At 40.4% G+C, this 27,440-nt stretch overlaps 1 protein-coding gene across 1 annotated transcript; it reads left to right on the top strand.

Moving 5' to 3' along the window:
- Positions 1 to 1,249: 1,249 nt before the first annotated feature.
- Positions 1,250 to 25,470, top strand: MYCT1 (MYC target 1). Its single transcript, XM_075497365.1, has 2 exons — positions 1,250 to 1,381; positions 22,813 to 25,470. The coding sequence occupies exons 1-2, from the start codon at positions 1,327 to 1,329 to the stop codon at positions 23,343 to 23,345; spliced, it is 588 nt and encodes a 195-aa protein (XP_075353480.1). The 5' UTR covers positions 1,250 to 1,326; the 3' UTR covers positions 23,346 to 25,470.
- Positions 25,471 to 27,440: the final 1,970 nt, after the last annotated feature.

Here is a 27,440-nt window from a genome sequence, read left to right as displayed (position 1 = left end):
TAATCCCAGCATTTCGTATCAAGTTGTATCTTGTTCACAGACATCTGAAAATCAGACCTTTTTCATTCAGGTGCTTAACTCAGTATTTGGATATGTCATTTTAAGCACCAGCTTTGAAGGCCGTCCGTCTTCCATGAACCATCAGAGTATCTTTACTCCGTATTTTGTAAAATCTGTTTCATGCGAAAAAGTCCCAAACAAAACAAAACAAAAAAAGATTCAACATTAAAATTATGCCAGATCCAAATCTTAAGATTGGCACATTCCTAAATTTTGGGGATTCCTGATATTCATTATGAAAAATAGATGTAGCTGATTCTGTTTTTTTAACAATGGGCAAAACAAAACTTCATACAGCTCTTCAGAGAACAGAGGATCGACATTCACAGTAGAATGTTTCTGGACATCCATTATCTGCAATGTATTTCAGAGGAAAATAGTTAAAATCAGGTCCTACAGAATTTATCACATAAATACAAAAACATATATTTCATTGATCCCCATACATTCTCCATTAATTCTGGGTCTGTGTCATTAAATATCTTGGCTATTTTCTTTTGTAGGGGAGTTATTATTGCTATTTGTTATACTTAGCAGCAGTACCTACAAATTCCATCAGGGAATTAACACTGCATTGTATTAAAACTGTCCAAACAATTAGCTCAAAGCCTGTTTGTGTTCCAGGGAACTCATATTTTAGAATGGGGTGTGGAAAGGAAAAGAATTGGCAAAGGAAATTTGAAGTGCACTCATTAAAATATTAATGCCTACAGTTACACTGTCAGGCCCAGCTAGTTCCTCAAACTAGCTGAGGAACAATGGTGAATACTTAACAATCCTCATACCCTAAATTAATATACTAATGAAACGGTGTTTATTAAAAACCTCTTGACACGTTTCTTCCTTATTGAAAATTCCCCCAAATACAAGTGCTTTTGAATGCTTAAGAAAGGTCTTCAACAGAGAAAATAATGAAAGGAAAGGGAAAGGAATTTTCATCTCTCTATCTCTGGACATTTTGGGGTTCAAAAAGTTTCAGAGAAGGAGGAGATTTGATATTGTTCTGAGTCAATTTGCTCTGGCTGAGGAAATGACGAGAAGGAAACTATTTCCCTGTCTCGGGAACCATGTGGTGTTCCAAGATAAGGCGAGCACTTGCTAATTCGAGTGCACAAGCAGGAAACGTGAATACATCCATTTCCTTTCAGGCAAACAACACAGTTCCCTGGCAGCACAAAAGCATAGCTTCTACTGCTAAATCTCAAACGTTCAGAAACCCAGTGCTCCTCTGTGGACATACCATTCTATATTTGTTACTTGGATGTTATGGATAGAAACAACAGTACTTACTCGCCAATCACATGGCCACCAAAGTTCTGGGGTAAGGATTTTGGTTCTTTTTCTAGAATATCGTTAAAGTAGATGCTGAGATTCGCTGGTGATTGCCTTAAAAATAAATTTAGGTACTTTCAAGCCTCATGTTGGAAGCAAAAAGTAATGAATAGATTTTTGTATTTCTTGCAGTGCAAAAGATTGTTTTCCGAGTGTTTCTTTGACAAAGTTTTATCATGTTTTTAAACTAATCAAGACAGCAGGAACTGCCAGGGCAGAATTGATTGTTTGACAAAGTTCATTACTGAAGTCAGTTGAAAAGGTGTCTATTGACTTCAGTATGTTTCAGATCAGGTAGACATTCTCAGCTGTTTAATGGATGTACCTACATGGCAGACATGATCTGTTTCATCTTCTGATGAAAAAGAGATAGCAAAAACTAAACGTGTTGCAACCTTTGGAATAAACTCTTACTCCTCCAGAATGAAAAATTATTTGTAATTTTTTGTGGTGCCTCATGATCAGATTTTCTTTACTTTTTCCTCAAAGTATATTTTGATTATTATCCATTAAGACTGTTTTCTTTCACCCAGACCTGGGAATGGTTCATTAACTGAAAAGTATAGAGCGTGAGGTGGAAGTATATGTTATACTGAAATTCATTCAAGGTAATTAGATTCAGTGACTTGATCCTAAAGGATTCTGTGCAACAGCTGTGGAGAACCTTTCCCTCCAAAAAGCTCTATTGCTTGCTATGTTTAAAGTGAACATGTATTAGCGTTTAGCATTAGAGTGAATCACATGATCTGGTTTTGTCTATTATATTATTGCTATTGAACAATGACCCCTCCAAGAATGTATGCACTATCTAAAACCAAAAAATAATATGCATTAGCAAAATAGGACTTTTGTTGCATAGAAGTGTCCTGGGAAATGAGTGGAAAATAACCATACAAGAAGATTTAAAGAATGTCCTTAATTTCCTTAGCAAGAATCTGTCGAATGCCATCCACGTTTCCTGCGGTGACACATATATTTTCCTACTGGGAGGCCATAAGCAACTCACTTCATTTTTGTGTCTTGGTCAAAAGAGTAGGATAATGATACTGGACGTCTTTGAAAAATACTTACAGATTAACTGAGGAAAAAATACTGTTATTACTGTTTCAGAGCGTCTTGTCTGGAGATTGTCTGCTGGACTCTGAAGAATAACTATTATTTTTGTAGAGTGGAACTACATTGTAATTCTAAAATGGCTCTTTCAGAACAAAAATGAAAGTGCTTTCATCAACATGTACTTTAAGAGTCCTTGTGTAAAAGGTGCTGCCCCTTGTTACTGCAGATTTGCTTTTATTCTGAGGTAAATTATTGCTTCACTGTCATGGAAACATATACAAGAAACAGCAAAGTTATATGAAACTCTAAGGATTCATTAACCATACTACTCAGACTGTGGGCAAGGTGTTCTCCATCTTCAAGAGTCAAAAAAAGTACCTAAGAAGTGAACGTTTAAATTCCACAGCATGTTGCATGCGGCTGGCCCCACAGGTACTGCTGCTACTCTGTCATTCCATTTAAGGTACTTCTCCAGGTGCACCAAGCCCGGTCCTTCAATATCAAGAGCTGCATTTGACAAGACAGAGCAGGACATGCACGAGCTGTCTTATTGCTGACAGGGCCAGCATCTCCTTTCGCCAGCGTTGCCCACCTGGCTTGCCAGGGACTGATGCTGTACCCAGCCCTGATCGCCTCCCATTTGCTTACACTCTGACAGCAGATGAACCTCACAGCTTGGGTTTTTGTGAGGAGCTTGCATGGTCCTGGGAAGCGAAGATGCCTCTTAGGTTTTTCTTATTTTTCTGATAGATTTTAGAAGAGTTAATAGCATTTCCTCTTCCTTTCCTGTAGGTATATTATATGTGGTAGACTAGGGAGGGACACTATATAGTCTGTGTCAGAAGACAATGACTGACACAAGCTCACTGTGAGGAAACTTCACTTAAAATGACAGAATTGTATTTTCTGACATCCTTGGAGATACATGACCTGAGGTAAAAATAAAACTACACATCATAGACATAAATAAAATGGAGCTCTTTATTAAATGAGAATGCAGTACTTGAAACTATGATTTTTCAGGATAAGGCTTACAGGCTGTTTCACTGTTTTTCTAAGCCACCCACCACGTAGTGCTGTAGTGCTGCTGAATACATTACCAAGACATGCAGATCCTTTTCCGTGCATGTGTGACTTTTCAGCAGCTCCCATGGACTCGGCCAAAGTATAAATTTCAACATGTGTGCAAAGGTTTGCTGAGAGGGACTAACTTTGTGAGAAAAAAAATTATGCTGTAAAAATTGTTAAAGCAAGTATTCGTAATGATATTTAATCTCTTACAATTTTCTGAACCATCTATTGTCTAACATCTGGTTCCCTACTCTGGAAAATATACAAGCATCCTGTTTTCTAAAGCTGTTCAGTTTCCAATGGTAACTTCACATAATAGCATCTTAAAAGTGACTCTAGGAATTTTAAAACAATGAAGAAACTAAACTGTTCTCCACTTATTTATGTGTGAGCACATATAAATCTTTTTACAACTGCTCTCCAGGCTAGTGGAAGTGTGCATGCATAAAGCTGTGTAGACAAAAACAAGATATACACACCTTGGCATAAGTCATGCTGTGTGAATTGCCTAAGTAGTCTAAATCCTCTATATATATTCATGCAAAGACCTTAACAAATAATAATACAAAAAGAAAATTAGCACACTTTTTTGCAAGCTCAGTGTAGAGTCAGTGACAGCCTAGAGAGGCAATAACATGCTTAGCTGCAGATCCTGCAGGAATTCTTCTTTTGAATTCAGTCTTCACCATCATCATTCTGCAGTATTTTTGAAGTGCTAAATTATGCAGCAAAGTAAACCAGAAGAAGCAAAACAGTAGTTTTGCTGGCCTAAAATCCATTCTGCCGGAAAAAAATAAAAAAGGAATATTAACTTCCCCTTCTGGTTTAAATTCATGAGTTTCACGATAGAGCTCCTGGCCCTGTCAGCAAATATCCTCTGTGTAATGTGTCACAAGCACAAAATCGCATTCCAATTCTCACTTTGCTAGAGCTGTTCCCTATTACAGATGTTGAGCAGGGTCTTTGCAGACATACATGCCTGTTTCAGACAAGTTGTCTGAGCTACTGCAAGGATGCAGGAGCTCATCTCTTTCAGGTGCCAGCTTCTATGAAGCTATGTAATCTCCAGTCACCCTACCCTGCAGTGGGAATCCATAGTATGGTGCTTTGGCAGAGGTAGGAAGAGAAGCACTTAAAGCCAGCCTCTGCTGAACTTCAGCACTGTTGGTATCACATGGGACTGTAGAGAGAGAATCTGGATTAATTTTTTAATTGGTAGTTTCAAAAGGAGGTTTGGCCATAGCTGAGTGAGAAATTCAGGGTTTGGTACCCATCCATCAACTACTAATCTCATTTTTTACTGTTTTAATATAGTCTTTATTGAGTATATTTTGATTTGTAAGTTAACAGTGGGAGCAAAGTTGTTTCCATTTTAACCAGGAGTGCATTTCTTGTAATTCCTAAAAGCATTTTCAGTCACACACAATTAAATACTTAAATGGCTTCGAGGCAATCCTATTTCTCCAGTGCAGATAGTGATATACTTTCAGATCAGGAAATTTAATTTAAATAGTACATTTGATCAATATGACAGCAGCAGAGAGAAAAAGTGTAAGCAGATATTAATCAACATAAACTTAGATCCTAGACTATCCTTCAGTCTAGTTTTACTCAAGTATTTATTTTAAAAGGCAACATTACAATTTAACACCTTAAAAACATTAAGGACAATTTTTCTTTTCTTGAATCAGAATCCAGGGTGTTATTTGTCCAGTGTGTGGAAACAATGCCATGTATCAGCTGGCTTCCAGCATTTTAAGATTGCAAACCGCCTGGCACTAATACTTTAAGCATTATCGCTTGACTTTATAAGCTACAAAAGCACTCATGGTTTTAAATATGTCAAATTTTGCCTTGTCTCTCCCTCAATGCACTGGTCTTCTCCTCATTAAAATTCATGGTGTGGTGGTAGCCATGGCAGAGTAGAAGCAACAGCAGCAAATCCAGTCTAGTTCTTTGCATGTGAGAAAAGAAGCGTTTGGCTACCTGTGTGGTGACCAGGTTAAGCCTGTTGGCTTCCACTGTGGTGGCTGTGTCAGCACATTTCCAGCATGCCCCCGGGGTGGTCTCTCCTCATTCCCGTTGCTCCTCTTCACACACTTTGCACCCTTCCAGTCTCGCTTTAGCAGCAGCAAATGATTTTGAGGCAGCAAAGACTCCGGGAGCTGCCTCAGCTGTCCTGCTGGAGACGGGGACACACAAAGGCTACAATTTGGAGCACTTGACAGCAGATGTGGCAGTGGTAGCTTCTACCAGGCTACCACTCTTCCTAGTTTGATGGCTGGAAAAAAACAGCATAGACCAGACTACCCCCGAGGGCCTTTATGCTGGTAGACTGGGCATTGCTAATAGGGCAGAGGACTTCACTAAGCTGAAGATGCAATTCCTTTGCTGGCAGATAGGAGGAAGCGGAGGTGTGACATACAGCCGCTTACAGATGCTTTACACCACTGCAGATTTTTTCTTAGTAGAGAAAACCTTCAGGTTAGAAGTGGAAAAAAGTAGGAGGAAAACACGACAAAATTAGAGCCTTGGATTCAGGTGCAGTATCAACCTCAAGGTTGTATTTCCTGAATTGCTATTTTTCTTCTCTCTTCCATTCCCTTTTCTCCTTTTTGAAAATTTCACCCTGGCATACATACTCTTCCTGGTATTTTAATTCGTGACAATCAGTCAAAATAGAGCAAGGTGATTGAAGACACTGCATCAACTGGAATTTTTTCTTGCAGTTGGTCTCTTTTTTTGTCACTTCTTTGTGTTTTGGAAAAAGCCAGTGACTTTATAAGTGAAATACTTGGCAGAATATCACACATCATAAAGAGCTCATAGCACAAGGAATAAATGTCTTCACAGGAGATATAATCTCTTTCTGCAGTCTTTGGGTTAGATCACTGATGCCTGCAAAAGTTTGGAAATAGGATGTGAACAAGTGAGCTGCTTTCTTCTGAAATCGTTCTGCTGGAGTCAGACAACTTCAGACTTGACAGGCTCCTGTTGTTGGAAGCAGCTCCAAGGGGAGAACAGAGGGAGGGAGAGGCAAAATGCTTTCTTCCAACCTCATGATGCAGTCCTGCTCTAGTGTTTTAGGGAGTAACTCCTTCCAGTGCTTAGCCAAAGCAGTAGGACATTGTTCTCTTCAGAAAACAGAGACTGAAAATGAGGATAGAGCCTTTTAGTGCTCAAATACGAGTGCTGCCATGACCCAAAATACCGCACTGTGTTTTTGATGACTAAGTAAGCAGTTCTCCATTCATAGTACTACGGGGGACAATAAATGAAAACTGTATTCCAGTGATAACTGACGTTCTCAATTTTGAATTTCTTTAACCTCATTGCCTTTTTGCATTTAGTTAAAATGATATATAAACAACAGATAAAATTACCCAGTAAGAATAAAAATTAAAAGCAAGCCAAATTCATCAATACATGGTGAGTGAGAGGGAAAGGAGCAGAATGGTCCCAGCAAATGTTATCAGAGGAAGGGATGATCCATATTGATTTGGTGAAGTGAAACATATCTGAAAGAATATATCTGAGTTCTTTGGCCAGGAGCCTGTACTAATACCTCTCCCATGTCACAGACAGCCATATATATAAAGTGCAGTCTTCATGCTGAATCTGCATCTCCCCATCTGGCATACACTGACTATGTCTACAGCAACAACTTTCCTGCTCAGACTTCCCGGAGTGCTTTATCACGCACTACCTTAACAGGTCTGTTTGCTTAACACTTGAATTTCAGAGTCTGGCTTCTGGCTCATCAGGGATACTGATCCATTGCTCAGGACTTGCAACTCAGGGCTCTACCTCATAGTGTGTGATATTAAAGGACTCAAATCATTGAGCAGACTTCTATCCCTGTCATGATGGAGTTAATATGAGAGTCAATTGTATTGAGAAAACCCTCCTTCCAGCTCCCCACCTATCTTTTCCAATCAAATAAATGGCTCATACTTCCAGGTTTCTTATTATAGATTTTCTAGAGCCTTGCTAGTTCTTTATTGCTTGCCTAAGCTTCCATCTTCTGACTAACATTTTCTCCTTTACTTATTCAAGCTGGAGCCTTTAAAAAAAGCAAAAGTTGTACACCTCCAAAGCTACCTTTCCGTACCCTTGAGACCTCTAATAACAAAGAGCAGCTTGTCTTTCATTCCCATTTCAGAGCCAAGTATATCTACTGATGGTAGAAAAAGAGCTTTGTTTTAAGAGCATATAATCCAAATGCCCTTGCTGATTGGTTCTAGTATATGTCAGTGGTATGTGAATTTGGACAACCCAATATAAATGTAGTCTAACATAAAATAATAAATAGGAAGGAGGGATGCATTTCCTATTTTAGTCAGAAAGCTCTCAGAATTCACTGCATGAAATGGCTAGGAAAACTGGTGGAAAAATATAGCCTTGGAGACTACTTTTTCCCTGTTTCTTAGCCCACAAGTTATTGATCAGATGGACTAATTAGAGCATTATTCCTCTAAAATATGTGCAAAATGTTGTCTGTACGAGAAATTTCTAGTTGTGTGAATGGTGTGACTGCATAAGATAAGGTACAGTGCAGAAAGAAGTAGAGGATGTGTCAGTCTGGTATGGACAGACCACATCCTTGGGGCTGCAGATTTCCCCAGTTTTATCAACTAATGCACCTGCAAGCATACCTGGCTTAGTGGCTGTGTAGTTGTGTAGAGTAAAGGCAATGGTGACATAAAGCCTCCTCCTACTCCTCCTACAAGAAACCTGCCAACACCGCCCAAAATTTTTATCAACTTCAAAATGTGTTCAGACTCCTGAGGTAGGGATCCTAACATGGAGTAAAATACATTGACCCTTCCCAAATTCACTGAGAAACTAGAATTGTTTTATTTTCCTATGGTCAACTTGAACTTGGAGCAGGCTGGATCCCCCAAAAGACATATGTGGAAACATGCATACTGGGAGGCAGATTTTTAGTTGGGTTTCTGGAAGATAAGACAGATGGTTCCTCCACATTTCAGGTCCCAGTTTGAAAAATAGAGAAAACTTCCCTGTGCTGCTTTGTAGGAATGTTGTCAAGAGAAAGATGATGCAGTAAAATGTGACACAGAATCAGACAGAAAGACGGTTCTGGTTTTGCAAATGCTTCCTGTAAACATACTGAGTTTTTTCCAGTACATTTATCTGAGGAGCAGATGTACAACACAGATATAAAATATGATACATTTAAACAACACTATGAAAGACAATGAGATCTTTACGATAAAGTTGCACCCTTGAAATGTTTCCCTTCTTATTACCAGTCTCCAATCTAGTGTACCTACAAGTTCTCCCTCCTGCTTCTCAGTGAAAAGTCACATGATGCCACAAATTTAATAGTGAAGCCATATTTCCAGATTACTTAACCAAAGATTTCACTTGAGTGAGTAACTTTTTTCATATTGATGAAGAATAATTGCAATGTATATTCATGGTGAATTTGCAGAAATCAGGACGGTGAAAATCCTATACAGCTCAGCAGAGTTTTTAGGACAAGGGCCAGCTTTGTTTTTATCTGTTACAAATGCCACACGCTGGGACCTCAGACAGACCCTGAGAACATAGTACACAGACAAAAACAAATAACGGCAACACCAGTAAAACTCAGCTTCACCTGTATAGGAACTGAGACAGACTTTTTTTTTTCCCCACCTCTTGGAGAGGGCTGTAGGGTTGTGCATCCTCCCAGGCTCAGCAGCATCAGGGTAACTTTTGCTGCATGGCTTCCGGGGCAACAGAGATTTCCCCCAACTAATGGCAATCTCTTTTTTCCCCTTCAGATGAGATATTGATCCACATGAAAATCCTGTGATAGACATGTAGAAAATGTCACGTAACTAAATAACGTCTCAAGTGCTCAAGTGGTCAGGAGCTGATTTAAGTATTCCACATAATTTTGATAACGATCATGGTAGCTAGAGGACTGCTGGGGCAAGGGAGACCCACACGCACCACCTTTCCTCTGCCTGAACCTGTTAAGATCTCTACAAGGAAGAGGGTTGTTGTCCTATCTACTAGGTCAAGGTCACCAGAAGATCTTCCCATTTCCAGCTGCCCTGACCACACTGTGAGCTGGCTCGGGATGTGTCACAAGGCAGCAGCAGAGCAGCCTGGGCCAGTGACTCAAACAGGACACAGCTTTCATAAAAATAGTGCTAACACTGAGAGAAATGGCAACGGGGTGTGGGTTTAACTGAAGGAAGATAAAAGATAGCATTGGATGGTGAGGCATTAGCAATGACAGCAACTGTGTTTGAACATCAGCCCTTCAGTGGCAACATGACAGCAATGAATCTCATTCCTCTGTAACACTCAGGGTCCCTGGCTCCTCCTCTGAAGCCCTCCAGAAATATTCTTATACCAAATGAAGAATAAATCCATGGCTTGTGATGTAATTAAAACGGAAGGCATTGCTCATCTTCCCCCTCTCAGCTTCAGGATATACCATGTCTCTCTTCCCCCTCAGCTGTGTTTGAGAAGGGCTGATTTGTATGCAGCTTTTCAGCTGGATTTCTTATGCACGTGGCAGTACTGTTTGCTGGAGCGGCTGTGTCTGTGTGCTTCATTGTCTTCCAGTATTGCTACAGAGAGCCTGAAGCAGCCAGGCAAGAGATACACTGCACCTTCTAAAGCTACTTATGCTGGTGCCAAACTATTGTGGGAAGCCAGCACTTCCTCTGTGCTCCATCAGGGACAGGAGTCAAGGTCCTATGTCAAATCTAAACTACTCTGCCCACGCTGATTTCTCCAGGAGGCAGAACCGTGTCTTAGCCTTACACTGTGTTTTATTTCCAGCTAGCTTTTGGAGATACCATTTTGTATCAGCTACTAGACTACTATTGTTTTGTACAAACCCTACATAAAAATTTAACAGATAAATCATATACTGTCTTCTCAAGACAGTATATGATTTATATCAAGGGCAGAAGGATCAAACTATTCCAAATTTAATATGCTTATGCTTATTTTGTTATCAGTTAAGTAAAAGATTTGGCAAGCACGTGAAAGTTATCACTTCCGTTACTGAAGCAAGGGGGATTATACCAATAGTCAGACCTTACATTTAGGAAGAAAATATGTAAATCCATTCCAAGATCTTATGTGCAGGCCTGTCAGAGAGATAAAAGTAGATGTTAATGAGGGACCTATTTTTTCCTTGCCCTTATTCTGGCAAGCCCAAAGAAAAGCGTATTACCGTAGTTGGATGAAAGCAACAAACTACGTCGTGAAGAGAAAAGACCAGTCTTACTCTTGCACGCTGTCTATTCAGAGCACGGTTTCTTCCTTGTATATAAATTATTCTTTTAAAGTGAGTCTGTCATCCTCAGGCTGTGTTTTGTTGCATCCTAATTACTACTTCTTTCCTGCTTTCCCCACCCCCCCATACAGCCATTGATTTATCAAATGCTTAACCATCTTTAGCAGGAAGGACACAGATCTGAAGTAGTAGAAGGAAGAGGCAAAGTTTCTTTAGAGTATTATTTAAATATTAATCAAACACACAGCGCATACACGTTTTGGCAATTTCACCTACTGTATTGACTGAGTATGTGGTGCTGCTCGTTGTCACATGAGCTGCCAGAAGCATCATTCTTTATTTATCCACCAAATACAGAAATCTCGTCTTTAGGAGATGAAGTATATTTCTTCCAAGCACGACACCAGCAAATGTGTTGGCATGTGAATATGTCACATAATAAAAGGAGCTTAGTGCTGTGCTTTCTCCCCAAGACAAACCCCCTGTAGCTGCACGCTCAACTAGAGCCTAGCAGGTTTCATATTCAGATGAGTTAGTCTCAGCACATCATGGGTGCAATGGTTCCGCCTCAGTTCTTGTAGAACCTGTTGAAGGAAAATGCTTTGTATTTGTACACAACTTCCCATTTTACCATTGTAATTCATTTAACCACGAGTCAAAAATTTTTGTGAGCCAAATGAGTGGCTGTGAGCAGTGCCATCTGCCTTATACAGAAGATTAATCTGAAGCATGGAGATGGAATGAGATGTCCACAACCACAAAAGAAGAGCATAAAGTAAAATCAAGACTCAAGAGTGACCCTATCCTTTTGTCTGGGAAAAAAAAAGAAAATCAGAAAAGACTATCAATAACAGTACAGACAACTTCATTTTTTCCTGCTTTTCAAGGTAGAAGTTTCACTTCCTATACAAACTTAATAAAAGGTATTTATTTAGATTTTTGAAGCCTATTGTATAGTAGTTAAGTTTGCACCAAGCAATCCTAAGTTATTCTCCTAACATAATTTATTCCCTTTCTACTTGAGGAGGCAGAAAAGGGACTTATGTGAGTTTGATTTTCAGGTATTGAAAATGGGACGATAGTAACTTAAGATTTATCTGTTAAATAACCTCAACCAAAACTCCATCAACAATACAAATATGTACAGCACTGTTATGAAATAATGTCTGGGAAATTTTCAGCAAAATAATTGAGTGAGAAAAAAATAGTCTGTTCAATGCAATGCAAAAACTTCCTTGGGCTCTGACACATGCTTGCTGAAGCAAACAGCCAGGGCAGTTTCTGCTTCTCAGCAGAGGCCTCTGCCTTGGTTCTCTGGCATCTTATTTGCAGAAGAAAATTAATTCCCTGTTTCAGACATTTGAATTCACAATCCAGCCTCTTAACACACACTTATGCTTATTTGGCCATTTAGCTGACATCTGTTAATTTTAAACCCTTTGCTTTAAAAAATTATGTTATATTGATGCCGTCTCTCAGTTATCCAGGGTAATGGAAGGATGAGCCAACCAAGCAGACACAAGGCTTCTGTGGAAGGTGCATAAGTTACACAGGCAGAGTATAAATGAAGAAGGAGACCATTGATGGCTCTGTTGATTGAGAAGAGCAGGAGTCTCTAGGCAAGTAGGACCTGGACCAGCCTGGTGGAAATACAACCTCCCAGACACCACTGGCTCGTGTGGGACAAGCACCAATGTCCCACTTCACACTGAGTCTCCAGCCTGGATCATCTGTCGTAGGTCATCAAGAGTTGACTAATACTCTAGATCAGTAATCATCTGACTTAGAAATTATACCAGCAATTATCAGCTTGTGGTTGCACAGATTCTTGTGAATATTACTTAATTAGGTCTCCTAGCCCACACTGAAATAGATATTCATAGCCATATTTGATACAAGAGAAATCTCTGATTGATGGTCACACAGGAAGTACTGGGGGAAAGAAAGCTCAAATTTCTGAACTGCAGATAACTCATTGAAGAGTACAGTACTACCACATATGAACATACTTCTGTATTCTCAAGATGTTCACTATTATACCTGTTCCCCAAGGAAGATAAATGTAGCAGGAGACTTTTTGCATTACTGGATGTAGCTCAGGTATTACTGCAGTGAAAAAAGCAGGAAAATCTGGTTTAAATACAGATCCCTCTTCCTGCTCCTTGAATACTTGTTTATTGGATACTTTCGATCAGTATTCAGTGAAGTTCACAAACAGCTCCTCTTCCTCCCATTCTTCAACTTTGTACAACTTTCTTAGTTTTCACCTGAAGAAGGCCCTAGTTTTAGCAATCTCAAAAAATAATGAGACTCTAAATAGAACACTAAACACTATTTTCATTGATGGCTATTTTTGAACAAGCAATACACAAGTTAGACTCATCAGCAGAATACTCTGTGGCAGTATTTCAAAGGCAGTATATTTCTGAGTGAGAAGAGACTGTTTCTGAGAAACTACAGTTTTGGGCCCCGGTAGATTTCCTTCAGCGTCTGCCAAGACACTATGTTGTACATATCTGTTTCATTCATTTTGTCGATGTTAATACATGATGTACATTTAAAATGGAGAATAAGAGGAATGGAACTGGGAAGGGGAGGTTGCTCCTCTCCTGGGAAGCAGCTGAGCAGGTTGCAGGGGGAGAGGGAGAGAGACTGCACAGCTAAGGGCAAGGAGCAGAAACAATGTCCTGCCTCTCGGGTGACGGAAAGAGACACTTGAGACCCAGAGGCAAATGTGCAGAGGTTGCCACACTTCCGAAAAGCACCGCATTGAGAACCACTGTTTATAGGATGTACTGCGTCAGGCTGAAATGCGGTCTTTATTTCTGGTATACCTAGTATCTCAAGGTACTCAGAGTGTGCCTTGTCACTCTGAGTTTTCTCTCTTTTAAAATATTCTACTTTATATTCTGATAAAACTTGGACTTTCAGTATAAATACTTCTTGGCCTTTTGTGGGCTCTCACAGTAAGGGCAAGCTCCACCTGAAGCTGTATCTGGGTCAGGCAGGCTCTTCTCAGACCACAGACAACAGAATTGCTGTGGTGGGACTGAGGATGATTTCAATGTGTTCCTTACCCTACAGTCTTCCCCGTAACCTGAAAAACCTTGTGCTTTGTTCCAGTCCTGGATGTCTTCTGTTTTCTTAGATGTAGCACATGTACTTTGGTATTTCCTCCTTATTTTTAAGAATTTTAGGAACTCCTACTTAATTTTAAGTTTTCACTCCAGTCACTCATGCTCTGTTCATATAGGAAATTATTTTATTCTCAGGCTCTGTAAAATAATCTTACCAATTAAGTAATAACTATAATGCCATATTGCACTGTGGCAAATTGTGATTTACTGTTTGATTTAGGTTCATGCAGAGTCCATATAGCTTAGGCCTATGCTCTGGTTTTGTGAGGTTGGTAAGAATGCCTTGCCAGGGGATTGTTTGCTGCACATAAGGAAAAAAATCAAAATTATATTACTGTCTTTGTAATGCATTAGGAATCATAATGAAACCATGCGGTAACAAAGTTTCTAGCTCTGTCTGCATAAAGGAATCTTTGCTTTGTTTTATATAGTTATGCCAAAGGCATTAAATTAAACATGCTGACATCTCTGTCTTAGATGTTTCCTTCTGAGTATTACAATTACTCTTTATTTATCATTCCAGTAAAAATCAACTGCCAGTAATATCAAGGGAACATCATTAACTCTGAGTTGGTTTGTGGGATATTGAGATGGCATATTCGACTCTTCCGGCTTTTTATCACAACAAATTATGGTATTAGTAAACAAAGCAAATGCACTCTGGTGCGTGGAGATCATTCTGGACATCACTGTGGACGGCAAGAAATATGAATCTAAGAACAAACTTAGCCTCATGCTTCTCCATCAGCACAGATATTTGTACGAAGCCACAAAACTGTACAAGCTTTACTTCACTGAGCTTCTGAACCCTTTTGCTGTGCCTCAGCCTACCTTACTTTCAAAGCCTCTGCAAAATGCTAGTCCTAAGTGTTTATGGCAATGCAATTCAGAGTTTTTCTAAGTTTTGAGGTACTGGTAACGTTTCTATAATCTTTTGTTGGAATGTTTCTTGTTAGCTTTTTCTGACAGTCTATTTTCTTAGAATTAAGGTGGTTTATGTATTGTTTAGATTTTCAGCATAAATTTCCAGCAGAGGGCAATCTTGTTCCTAGGTAAGTTGCTCGTTTGTTAAGTTAACCCTCTAATAAACAGCCGTCCCCTCTGCATTTCAAGCAGAGAATTAATCCAAGGGCACAGACTGCATTTTTTTTTCCTTGTCATTTACCTGATAATTTTTCAGACGCTTCTGCAGCCTATTTGCTTACCTGATCGAAGAAAGTCTTAGAAACTGCACAAAATAACGTCAGTATGGACCTTGAGCTGTCATCTGTTCTACCTTCTTTTTTTCAAGACAGGATTAACTATATTACAACACTGCTTGACTGATATTGGTTTTTAAAATCTTTAATGAGGGTAGATGCAACACCTACCTGGACTATCTAGTCTAGTTCTTACCTGTCCTCATGGATAGAAACACATTGTTTAGTTTCCTTTGCTCTATTTTAAACCCAGTACTTTTTATTTTATGTGCAGTGGACATAAAAATAACTGTTTAGTTATTAGGTGAAGTGGGAGAATTACTGTCTGTTGCTGCAGAAAAGACTCTTACACTAGCACAGGCTGAATAAAACATCCCTCTAGCAAGCTGTGTCTGAATGCAGAGCACTGACATTTCTGACAGGCTATCTTACTTATTTTGTTTATTAGTTCTCATGTCCCGCACATTCTGCTTTTCTTTCACCTTTTTTTCCCCACAGATTCTGTTTTCCAGATGCCACCATCCTCGTCTGTTTGTTTTCTGGTTGTCACAACCACCTGAACCACCTTGTGCTGTAGCCCGTTGCTCTCACTCTTTCCACAAGAGCCTTGTGTGACCTTTCTTAAACTTTTGCCATGACTAAGATCACAGCTGGTTGATATTACACAGCAACTGATTCGCCCACCCAACTGAATCATGGACTGCCTACAAATGATTAATGAGAGGCTGTTTTGCTAATACAATTAGTGACAAAAATCGGCAAGACAGTTATGTCAACACTTGTCAGATACAGCGAAATTGCTTTTTTTGAACTCAGCATGACAACAGCAGCACAGGATTTGGCTACTGATACCAGCCCCAGTTTTAAACTAAGTTTTCTTGGAGTTGGTAGAACCGGCATAAAATTTCAAGTAGTTCAAATCACTTCATACCTTCTGTGGTGGGAAAAAGTGGTGGCTCTCTGGGCCGAGGGTATTCTTCCTTTCCAAATTTGCTGCCTGGGATGCATGAGGAGGAGTAGCTGCAGCCTGTCTGGCTTAGAGATGTACATTTGCTACAGAGGTAGGAAGATGCTATGAGTTTGTGCAAACTTTGATGGACCCTGGCTGCTCCTCTCTGGTTTTGCACAAATGAGGCTGTGTTATGAATATCCGCTGGTGACTTACCTGAACTTCACTTGAAACCTGAGACACCGAGACTCCTGTAAAACAGTATCTGAACCATTCTTACTAGTCAGGTTATTAGATTCGTCATCTGTAAATGCAATTCATACTTTAATACACTAGCTGGTGCCCTACGCTAAGCTGTGCAATGTTCAGGTATGAATTCCCATACTGGTTTGTATGGGTTTTATGCCAGATTTGGTCACTGAGCTTTCATTTCAGGAAAAAATATAGGGTGAGACAGAGGCTGAGCTGAATTTCTCCATGTCTGAGATCAAACCCTCTACCAGTTGTCAAGGCTTTTCAGCTTTGGGACAAGGCAATGTGTGTGTGAGCAAGCAAGTGTGCACGCAGGGGGAGGAATGCTTACTTACTTGGACAAGTTTTGAGTCACTGGCATATGACATGGTATAAAGGAAAGAGAGCTCACAAAAATGTGAGAAGGAAAGAATTAAAATGGAAATATATTTACGATTCTAAAATTTGGATGGAAATTATAAAAATAGCTCTTTTCCACTTTACAACATGGTGGTATGTTCTGATAATTCTCCTTGCTAATACAGCTGAAATCAATGAGCTTGTACGTTCTGCATACAAGCTGGCTGGAGCCCACATGGAATAAGTTTGCATGTCAGGTGCACGATGCTTCATGCTAGTTTTCGGCAAGTGAAAGAAAAGTAAAATGGGAAAATTACTTTCAGTTGCTGAAGTAAACGAACAGAATCTTGCTCTAACATAATACGAGTAAAACATCTCCATAGCAAGCTGAGTTTGCATGCTGAACAATGCCATTCTTGACTGACCTTACCACTTCTAATAACTTTAAGATAAAACTACTTAATTATTTCTCTTTTAATAAAGCAATAACAAAAAAATTGCAGCTCCAAAACATAAAGAATATTGTAATATTTGAAAGTCACCCACTAGAAATCAAATCAAATCCATGCGTAGGTATCATCTCACCCTATGGGTGTTTTCTGCCGCCTTGTGCTTAGCGATAGCATGAGCAGAACAGATGCTTGGAAAGGTAACTGGTTCTTTATTAGCTTTATTAGCTATTATTGGCACAAATGAAGTTTAAATTCAAGTCACATGTGCACAGCCTGACTAAAAGTTGCTTATCCATTTCTCTTTCCTTTGTATTCAGTACTTTGTCCCCTCTTCCCCTGCCCCGCCCTGGTTCTTGCTCTGAGATGCTCTCATTGAAGCTGCCACTTACATGATTTGGAAGGTACTACTACCCCTTCATATACTTGGCCAGCTGAAAGTTTACAAATATATGTATTTGTGAGCATGAGGCAAGGAGGATCTTGTGCCCACCTTAACTTTACACCTTGGGGAATTTATCATGAGGCTACAGGAAAGATGCAAGTCCCAAGGATTTCCTGAGTTTCCCAAGGAGTCCGAGGAAATCCTGAGGATTTCCAGCCCATGCTGCCAGAGCTGAGGGCAAGAGGGATATTCCTTGGGAAAACTCTTACATTCTAGTGGAACAAAATCCAGAGTGAAATTCAAATGAATCCTCAATGCAAACATGTTTTTAATTCAAAGGGATGTCTTGCTATCTGATGTGGTCTGTGCACATGAAATGAAAATGAAAGCCTCACAGAAATAAGAGATTGACCTGAGTATGTCTCCAAGGATCCTGCTAAGCTCCATGATAGAGGCAGGATCCTCCATCACAAAAAGCAAATCTATTTTATGAAGAGTTTGGTTGATCCAGGAACCCACAAGTCTAGGTAGGGACTGTGTTGCTAATTTTTTGTGAAGTATACCCCAAGGTGATGAAGGAGAGAATGTAGTCCACTTCTCAGATGCCTCACAGATTGGTATAAGCCCCCTTTGGTTGGCGTTGCTGCTGATGTCTAGGCTGGATGGGAAGAACTTGTTTCAGGGCCATAACTAGGAAAAGCACCTTATCAGCCAGTCTATCGTCTTTACTAATAACATGTCCAAATTTCTCCTGTATGGATTCTATAGAGTTTTAAGGACTTGCTAGAGGCTATCAACTTGATAGGATATATACTAACACTTCATATATACAGTTCATGGAAAGTTATAAAAGCCTTAAAGAAAGATGCAACAACCAAGAAAAAGCTTTGCATAACAGAGGCGATTATCCCCTGTACAAACCTGTAGCACTGCATTTGCTTAACACTGCATGCAGAAATCAGGAAGGAGGGAATAGAGAGACTTCAGAAGGAATTGCTTGATCTGGATAGATGTTGGGCTGACAGACACATGCTGGCTTGGTATTCAAATCTGGGGGTAACATCCAGAAGTCATGGGTGTTGCTGTGGGTTCTGAACTTCCAACCTTTTTGGCATGGACACATTGGAAGTACCATAGATAAGAAAGGTAATGTAGCGAAGAGATTCAGTGGCTTTGTTTCCTTATATCCTTTTATTTCTGGCTTTGTACCTCAAAGTCTGTCCTGCGTTGTTGAAAAAAACCTTTGTCCTTCACCTCAGCTGGTGTTAGAGGTGAGAGTGGAGAACATTGCCTGAGACGGGGTATCAAATCTTTTCAGTTATGGCATAATCAAATAAAGCAGGCAGTGTGAGCAGCCTGAGAAACATACAGATCAAAACATATTTAGGGGACCGGCACCTGGGGAGTTATTGTTATTGTCAGCATTCCTACTTTATCCCCCAACTTTTTTTCTTTTCCTTAAAAGCAGAGGACAGAATGACATGCACAGCTCTCAGGAAACCGTAAGATATTATAATGGCTCCTTGGGAGACACTTCGTGTCAGTATTGCTCTGACTCTCCTGAAAGGTAGTTCTGCCCTGGCACTGCCCAGATTAAGGAAGAGAAAAACAAGTCTGTGAAAGCCAGCTGTTCCCCTCAAAATCCCAGGTGCAGCAAGTCCCGCTCTGTCTTTGATCTTTTTCTCTGTTTGGTAGTATTTTCTCCAATGTACTTTAGGGCTGTGATCGCTGGACGTTCTAAAGAGGAAATCAATGGGCATAGATTTACAATTCTTCAACATAAGTTTTTAGAACGGAATTACATTTCAGTGAAATTCATCCTCTGTAGGGAGTTAACAAAAAGCAAGTTCAGCCTATTAGTGTGACCCACAGTTCCCACTGAAGTCAGGGAGAGTCTGGGAATAGAAAGAATAAAGTGTCTGTAACCAATGGGTCTAGTGATAGTTCTATAATAAGAACCAGAAGGCTTAAATGTAGGTCCAAATCAAAATGAAAGCATTTGGGGTACTAGATGGCAACTGCAATAGTCAGTGTAAGCTCAGCTGAGTTTCCCCAGGGAATAATTTGACCCTCTATTTTTACATTCATATATAGAGGTAGAAAAATAAAAGAATTAAATAAGTTAAAGAAAATGAAGACATTATCCAAAGGGATAATTGTTTGTGCTGTACCTCCAGCACAGGGGAACAGCACGTGGGAAGGACTGAAGAGCTGCACTCGATACTTTTGTCAATTCCCTCATCTGCTTTTAACAGTGTGAAATGCTGATTTGATTGTGCAGGTGGTGAAAATTATGGCAAGAGGGATGCAGGAACAAATCCTCACCACGGTGCACGGCAACCCCAGAGCCAGGTACACTTGTGTGGCTTGCTGTGCATCTGCTTACACTCAAGCCCCGCAGAGATCCCCTTCTCCTCCTCCTCCCTGCTGGAGCTGAGATCCCAAACAGAAGCAGGGATACCAGGAGGCAGCACGGAGCCCTCTGCCTGGGGGATCCCTTGGCAGTCTCAAAATATAATAACATAACTGGCATTCCAGCCGAGGGGCAAGAGAAATCAGCCTAAGAAAGGATTAGTTCTTGCTCCACTTTCCCATAGCCACGCAAGGACAGCAGTAGGGGTCCTCAGACTGCAGCTCTAGTGCTTGGGAAGTGCTGTCTTTAGGACACTCCCTGGGATTTACTCAGCTGGAGGTGGCCAAGTACTGGCTCTCCCTTCCCACCTTCAGGAGGATGAGTAGGAACTTGCAGTAACAGAATGTATTAAATCCATTAAAACGGCTTAATAGGCTGTTCCTGACCAAAAGGGACACAATAAGGCCTGCTGTATCTCTGAAGATATTTTATAAAGGGCAGAATCATGATGAGTTTGTCGAAGGCTGCTTAGGGTGACGGAGCTCTGATCTGCAGCCAGGACTCGCAGCGCAGGATGCTGCCTGTGGGCTCTTGCAAAAAGCAGACCAGACAATCACCCTTTGACTTTAGCATCCTCAGTCAAGAGTTTCTTACTTGTAAAAATGAGGGTTTAAAGAAAAATTATATTTTAGGGTCAAGTCTAGTCTGCCTCTGAACAAAAGGACAACAAAGCAGTCCCAAAAGGGAGCAGTGCTCTGCAGCAATATCCCATGCTTTATCCTCTCCAGTCTTTGCTTTATTTTTCCATTTGAAAAGGATAATGGTTAGAAGCCTATCTGAAAGCTGAGGTTACAAGCAACAACAATAGGATTGTATAGCCATCCAAAATATCAGTGGCTTAATTAGAGCTTAAATTTTCTGGGCCTCATGGAATTTCAAGTCTATCCTGAAAAATATAAGGTGAATAAACTTATAGGGTAGGAGATTCATAGTGATGTCAGTAGTTCATTATAAAGTTGGTCCTGTCTAGAACCACACCTGCAAAGGCATGTAGGGTAAATATACTGCCTCTCTGACAGGGTTTGATGGGCAGCAGCAAGGGCTGGGTTCAGATATGATGCTGCTTGGAGTCCCCACCCAGAAACCTGCAAAAATTTTATGCTAAACTTTCTGGTGCTCAAGGAGCTAATTTTCCCCAACTGCAAGTGTGAATCACATAGCTAACAATTCCTCACCGAAGGGAGAAAAGTAAGAGGGTAGGTAAGGAAGGTAAGAATAACTAATTCTTAAAGTGCAATTATGCCAATAATCATTTACATCTCCCCTGCTGGAAGGAAAGCAAACGTTTGCTTTCCCCCTCCTGCAGTGACCTGCCCTAAGTTTAAGCCTTGCTAGACACCGAGGCCTGACTTAAGCAAAGGTATCTCTTGGTGCATACTGGGGTGCCTCTCCCTGCAAGCTGGTCCCGCTGGCTGTGCCTGGCACCTCTCCTCTCCCTCCGCTGTGTGCTGGCTACTCTCCATAGCCGTCCCTTGGGCCACTTGGCCCTCTTGGCCTCTCCAGCACCTGCTTTGGCTAATTCCCACAGCTCGGACCCGGTGTCATTATTTTGGATTCTGGAAACGACTGTTTGTGCAGCACCATAAATTCAGGGGAAACTCCTTAACATCTGTTACCCTGCAAGAAAATTTTGAACCTAGTCTCATCTTGCCCTTTTTGGGCTCTAACATCTGCATCCCCGGCCTGGAGTTACTGCCTTCTGTTACGGCGATCAGCCAGGCACAGCGTTAGCTGGCCTGCACTTCTGTACGCTATAGGAGTTACTCGCCTTTCTCTGTCGAATGAATACAATTTCCTTTTTAACAGAAATGCTTCACAAACATGATAACACGGCACAGACAGAATAAACATGTTTCAAGCTGTCCCACGGCTCTTTTTCACTTATTCCCTCTTTGCTCCACCAGTAATCAATATAGTGTTCCTTCTTGTTTGAGATCCAATCCCTTCTTGAATTTGGGGGTGATCTATAAAGGATCTTTGCATTCATTTCAGGCCTTATCCAGGATTACAAATGTATCTCTGAACTTTTGAGAACAGCAATAAAGCTGGTGCTCAGTTTCAAAAGTAAGTGAAGTTTTCTGAAGTAACTGTCCTACTCTTAGAAATATACAAGGAAAAAATCTTATTCCTCCACACGGTGAAACCATGTGGGGGAGAAAACAATCCTAGCCATGCTCTTTTTTGTTTTCAGATCTCTTAATTCTTGAAAGCATTTATAAAAGAACTAGAAATGTACTTTTCTTAATGGCAGATTAATGCATCTTTAAATCGGGCATTGGGGATGGGAAATATTCAAGAGACTTAGTATTACTAATGGTTATCTCTAACCATAATAATTTAGGATATAGTAATTTACATTAATTACTATGAGGATTTAAAGTATCTGTTACTCAGCAGTAAAAGGCTGGGACGTGTTCTCATGTTGTAATAAACACAAGGCGCACTCCATTAGGAACATGGCAGAAACTACATCACTGTTGTATAGGTGAGTTTGCAAACACTAACGCATAGAACATAAATGTCTGTAAACAGAACGACAAGTCTGCATAAATCCACACCTCCACAGAAGCAAATGCTTGGCAGTTTTATAACACACCTTGGGGCTGGTGGGTGGCTGATTCTGGGAGTGACTAACGACTTTTCCCTTGCACTGGTACGGAAACTGGTATTAAATGCAAGCTACTTTCTGGATGTTGTTGAATTATGCAAATTAAAGAAAAAACACCATATAGTGAGAGCAATCTCAACTGCTGTGTTTGTGTCGTAAAGTTCATGTATTACATACAAAGATCTTAGGGTTTGTTCATCTCTTAGGGAGGCTGGCATCTCCAATTCATTTTGTGGCAGGAAAATCCTTCGGAGTTAATGAAATAACTTTGCTGTGTATTTTTGCTGTATTTCAGAGCAGATAACAATAGCCTTCACAGTGTCCATGGTGGTTGGACTGGTGATTGGAGGGATCATCTGGGCGTTGTTCACTTGCTTGTCCCGCCGCAGAGCTAGCGCCCACATTTCCCAGGGGAGCTCCTCAGCCTTCAGCCGTCGGTCCAGACCCTCCTCCCATGGCCACACTACTGGCAGGACTGGATTTTACCGCAACAGCAGCTGTGAACGTCGGAGCAACCTCAGCCTGGCCAGCCTCACCTTCCAGCGGCAAGCCTCCTTGGAGCAAGCCAACTCTTTCCCCAGGAAGTCAAGCTTCCGCGCGTCCACCTTCCACCCTTTCCTGCAGTGTCCTCCCCTCCCTGTGGAGACGAACAGTCAGCTGATCACTCTCACTCCCACAAATACCACCACAACCCTTGTGGGAAGCACCACCAACAGCTTAAGTCGACCCGAATTCCACTGGTCTAACAACAGCCTCCGCATCTGCCACTCCACACAAACCCCCCCTCCCGCCTATGAAACCATCATAAAAGCTTTCCCAGACTCCTGAGCTAGGTCCTTGCTGCAAACACGCACGTGCATTTTAGGAGGAACCTCAATCATCTCAACAATTTTCTGTGCGTGATGAAGATCTCTGAGAAGTCTCCGGCTGCCGTTGCGGGGGGGACATACATTGCCAAGAGGCGGGTAGCAGCGATTTCTTAGAGCGCAATATCCCACTGTCCAAGGGGTCATTTCTCTTTGCACTGCTGGCTCTAATTTACTGTTCTGCCATATGCTTGCATATTTATAGTGTTGCATCTTTAATTGTAACCATCGTATCTTTACTTTAGAAGAAAGAAAATGCTGCCACATAAAAAAAAAAGGACCATTTCTTGAAGAAACAGATCATGTTAGGGATTTCTGGTATACACATTTCTGCAAATTTCACTATTCTGTTTCTTAAAAAAAAGAAGTTCGGGGTTTATGTATTTTCTCAAGGATGTTAAATTTTCAGAGAACACCTCCCATTACCCACCTTCTTCCTATAACCACAGAACGGCTTCTGTCTGAGGAACCTTAGACACAGACCTCATAAAGGATTTAATGTCACAGTCCTGGCTGTGGTCATAGGCATCCTGTTCTGCTGATAGTAGAGGATCTTAAGACTCCGTGTTAGGGCTGCTTGTATAAAATTCCCCATAGTGTGGGAAAAATGTTGAAGTATACGAAGCTTCACGCAGAGAGAAGTTTCAAACAACATACTAAATGCATGGTAACAATTATGAAGAATTTTCTGTCTGCAGCCAGCAGAACAGGTAGTCACATTTTAATACCCAGTAAGGCTGTATGGGAGCAGAACTCCTCATGTTTCATTTTTCTAGTTCTGGTTATCAAGATAAGCAGCATGAATGACAACTATTTTTTTAATTAAGTTTCCTGTTTTGCTATGGGATTACTCATTTCCTTATTTCAAATTGTTTTTCTCAAATTATACCAACGTTTAATTCTTCCTGGCAAATTATTCACTGAAATCTTGTCTTTTGCTAAAGCAAGATTTTAGACATCTATGGCTGAATACTGGGATTGTACAATTAGTTGGAATATGAAGATAAAGATGGAATATTTAGTTGAGGTTAGCATATATTCTTGACTTTTATACGTGTATCATGTCAAGCTAACCCCTGGCTTAGTAGAGTCTAATTGCACTGATGTGAGAGAAGTCCAGGATTTGGAAACAGCACAGACAAATGGGGCCTGATTTAAGTCTTATTGTATCAGTTTCCTGTTAAATATTTCATGTTCAAATAAAGGGTAAAGAATTTCCACAAGTAGAGGAGCAGTCTTACTCCTCACTTACAAATAAGCCTGTTGTTCCTAAAAGGGCTGGGCAACTACCAGCCACAGGACTCCTGATCCTGAGGGGGCTGGTCCTGTGCTTCTCTAGAGACAAGAAGTCCTTATCTGTCTTCTGGGAGGGACAAAGATTCAGCAGCTTTTGAGAATGGGCAAAATGCTTAACACGTTACTTTCCTATTTTACTTTTGGAGACTGGCAGCATGCATCCCTTTGCCCAGCTCAGCATCCCTCAGGAAGCACTGGTATTGAACTCTGAACTATAATCTTCCAGCCCAGTATCACCCCATTCGCAAATATTACTACAAACATTGAGCTTACAAGCGTTACTTAATGTAAACCACAAGTATTCCTGATTGTAAAGGCAAATTATTTTGCATGTATTTACTGACTGGCTTTTATTGTTTTATTTTTAGTGTGCAACATTTTCCCTTCTGGAGAGATATATGTCATTGCTAGAAGAACAACCATTTACAGAGTTTACAGAGCATTTCACTGCAGACACTATGGGTTCTAGTACACCGAGGACTTGCTGATAAGACTGCAAAACTGCATTTGGCTGGTCACAGGCTACGGACTTAAAACAATAGTCCTCTGGTGTGTTATTTCATTCATTAATAATATGTTTTTCATTTAGAGTCTTATTGAGTCTGGTGAACTTCATTGCATGCACAAGTGTATTCGCAGTGTCCTGGCTCTAGAATAGGTGATGCTACCTTTTCTAACGTACCTGCAAAAAGCAGAATTCAAGCCTGCTCCCTTGGTTTATTGAGTTTGGCGGACTGTTTGAAGAGACAGCTTGGCCTACAGTGTGTACCCAGCTGGCCAAAACTGCTTGTTCCTTGAGAGTGAAATCATTTTACATGAGTAAATTTTTACTCCTGGATTGTAAATGCACATTACATTACAGTAGATCTTTCCACAGCATATTATTTACTTGTATTACACTATATTTAGTAAACAATGTAGAAAGGGAAGCTTAAATGTACTGTATTTTTTCCTCCTGAAATCTGTACTGGATATCAAAACATTTTTTATGTCCCCTGGATTAGGGAGATCAAAACCACAGATTGTTTGGTGCATAACCAGTATGGCTGCCAGATACCTAACTACAAGTTTAAACAATGTCTGAAATGAATGGTTTGCAAGCACTCTGGAAGCTTCAGAATGTGAAATAAAGTTAGATGTTATAATCTCAAGCTCATGTTTTTCCTTAAAGATAAATGTGTTGACTTGCATAAAAGATCCTTTAAAGGGAAGGGTACCATCTTTAATTATGCAAGCTGATATAGTTGGAAGTGTGAATGAGGACTTGGTCCTTCCTCTGCTTCTGTGGGGAGACACCCCAGAGCTGAAGATGTTATATGAAGTCAGAGTTGGAATTTGCTATATGAGAACACCTTCCAAGGATTACAAGTGAGAATGTCTCTCACAAATAACAGTGCTTACGGATTTTAAATCCACTGGTTTCCAAGTACTTAGACTTCAATCCACAAAGTGTTTGAGCAAATGCTTGCTTTAAGCAGCTGGGCAATCACTATAAGGTTCATGCTTAAATGGACTCATGCACATTTTATTGCATTAGGACCAAAGCACATTGCACAGGATCAACCTCCAAATCGAACTGCGGGATTCAGGAATCATCGGGTGTTTAATATGCAAAAGATCATAGTTGCTCATTGTAATGTTTTTTTCTAGCCTTTTATTTCAATTTAAAACACTGGAAAGAAGAGCTCAATTAAAAAAAGTATTACTGCAGATTTCAAGATTTCAAAGCATTCACAAGCAATGAATTAAGCTTCACAATGATTTTGCATGTAATACATTTTCACAGTGAGAGGCAGTGATTAAAAGGGTGCTCCCAGAATCACACAGGGAGTGATAGGCAGAGCTTTGATCAACCTCCAGATATCCTGACACCTTGTCCTGAAGTGAGCAGAGCTACTTCTCCTCTTCATAAAGAGAAACACTATTCTATTATTGTCCATGTCCACAAAAACAATTACTCCAGTTCTGGTTTCATATAGAAGACAAAACCTGACCGCTCTCTGTCTGAGAATGGTTATGTTCCAGCATATTTACCAAAGTAGCTCATGCTATATTCCTTGACCTTTCCCTACTGAAGAACTGCTGATCACCTCTTCAGACAGCTACTGATTATCATACTGTAATACACCAAATATCTTTGCCAAATCAAATTTTTAAAGTACACTTGCAATTTACCATGAAGTTTTTGAGTCATCTCAACATCCATTCTTAAGTATAAACTGAAAACTACATTTACTGGAAATATCCTCTCAGAGGTGAAATGACACATGCCAGATCCCTGACCTATAGGCACTTGATAAAATTAGGTGATGTCTATGACGCAGTACAGCTTCTGGGAAAAAAAAGAAAGAAAACACTAATTAGAAATTTACCTCCACCAAGTCCAGATCAGATTAAGGAAAACAGCGTTGATATAACTTCACAAAGCAGAGAGCAGAATTCTAGAAATCAGCCTTACAAAGTGTTTTAAAACTCAGGTAAAACACCTATATCTTCATTTGGGTTTCTTAATAAAAGTGAGTTTTCAAAGGGATTGAGTATTTGGAGTTTCTGTATGACTTTGTGAGGAATTATTTATTCACCTTTTTGAAAGTTGAAAAGGATGACATGATCCTATTCTCTTTTTCAGTGGAATATTAATAGTGACTAAAATTGACTCGGTATTTTTCATCCAGCCAGGCTAGAGAGGTTTGAGAAAAATACTGCAGCAGTCAACAGATGAGCTACTGCTGCCAGCAGCTCTCCTTGAAGCACACAGGGC

Source organism: Mycteria americana, chromosome 3, assembly GCF_035582795.1.
Source record: "Mycteria americana isolate JAX WOST 10 ecotype Jacksonville Zoo and Gardens chromosome 3, USCA_MyAme_1.0, whole genome shotgun sequence".
Lineage (NCBI taxonomy): Eukaryota > Metazoa > Chordata > Aves > Ciconiiformes > Ciconiidae > Mycteria > Mycteria americana.
This window is presented reverse-complemented; position numbering and strand designations above follow the sequence as displayed.

What these genes read in the sequence shown, in the direction of transcription:
- MYCT1 (XM_075497365.1), top strand. Translation starts at nt 1,327, where the DNA reads ATGGATAGAAACAACAGTACTTACTCGCCAATCACATGGCCACCAAAG. An exon ending in ATGGCCACCAAAGTTCTGGG is followed by an intron (nt 1,382 to 22,812) that starts GTAAGGATTTTG and finishes GCTGTATTTCAG; the next exon opens with AGCAGATAACAATAGCCTTC.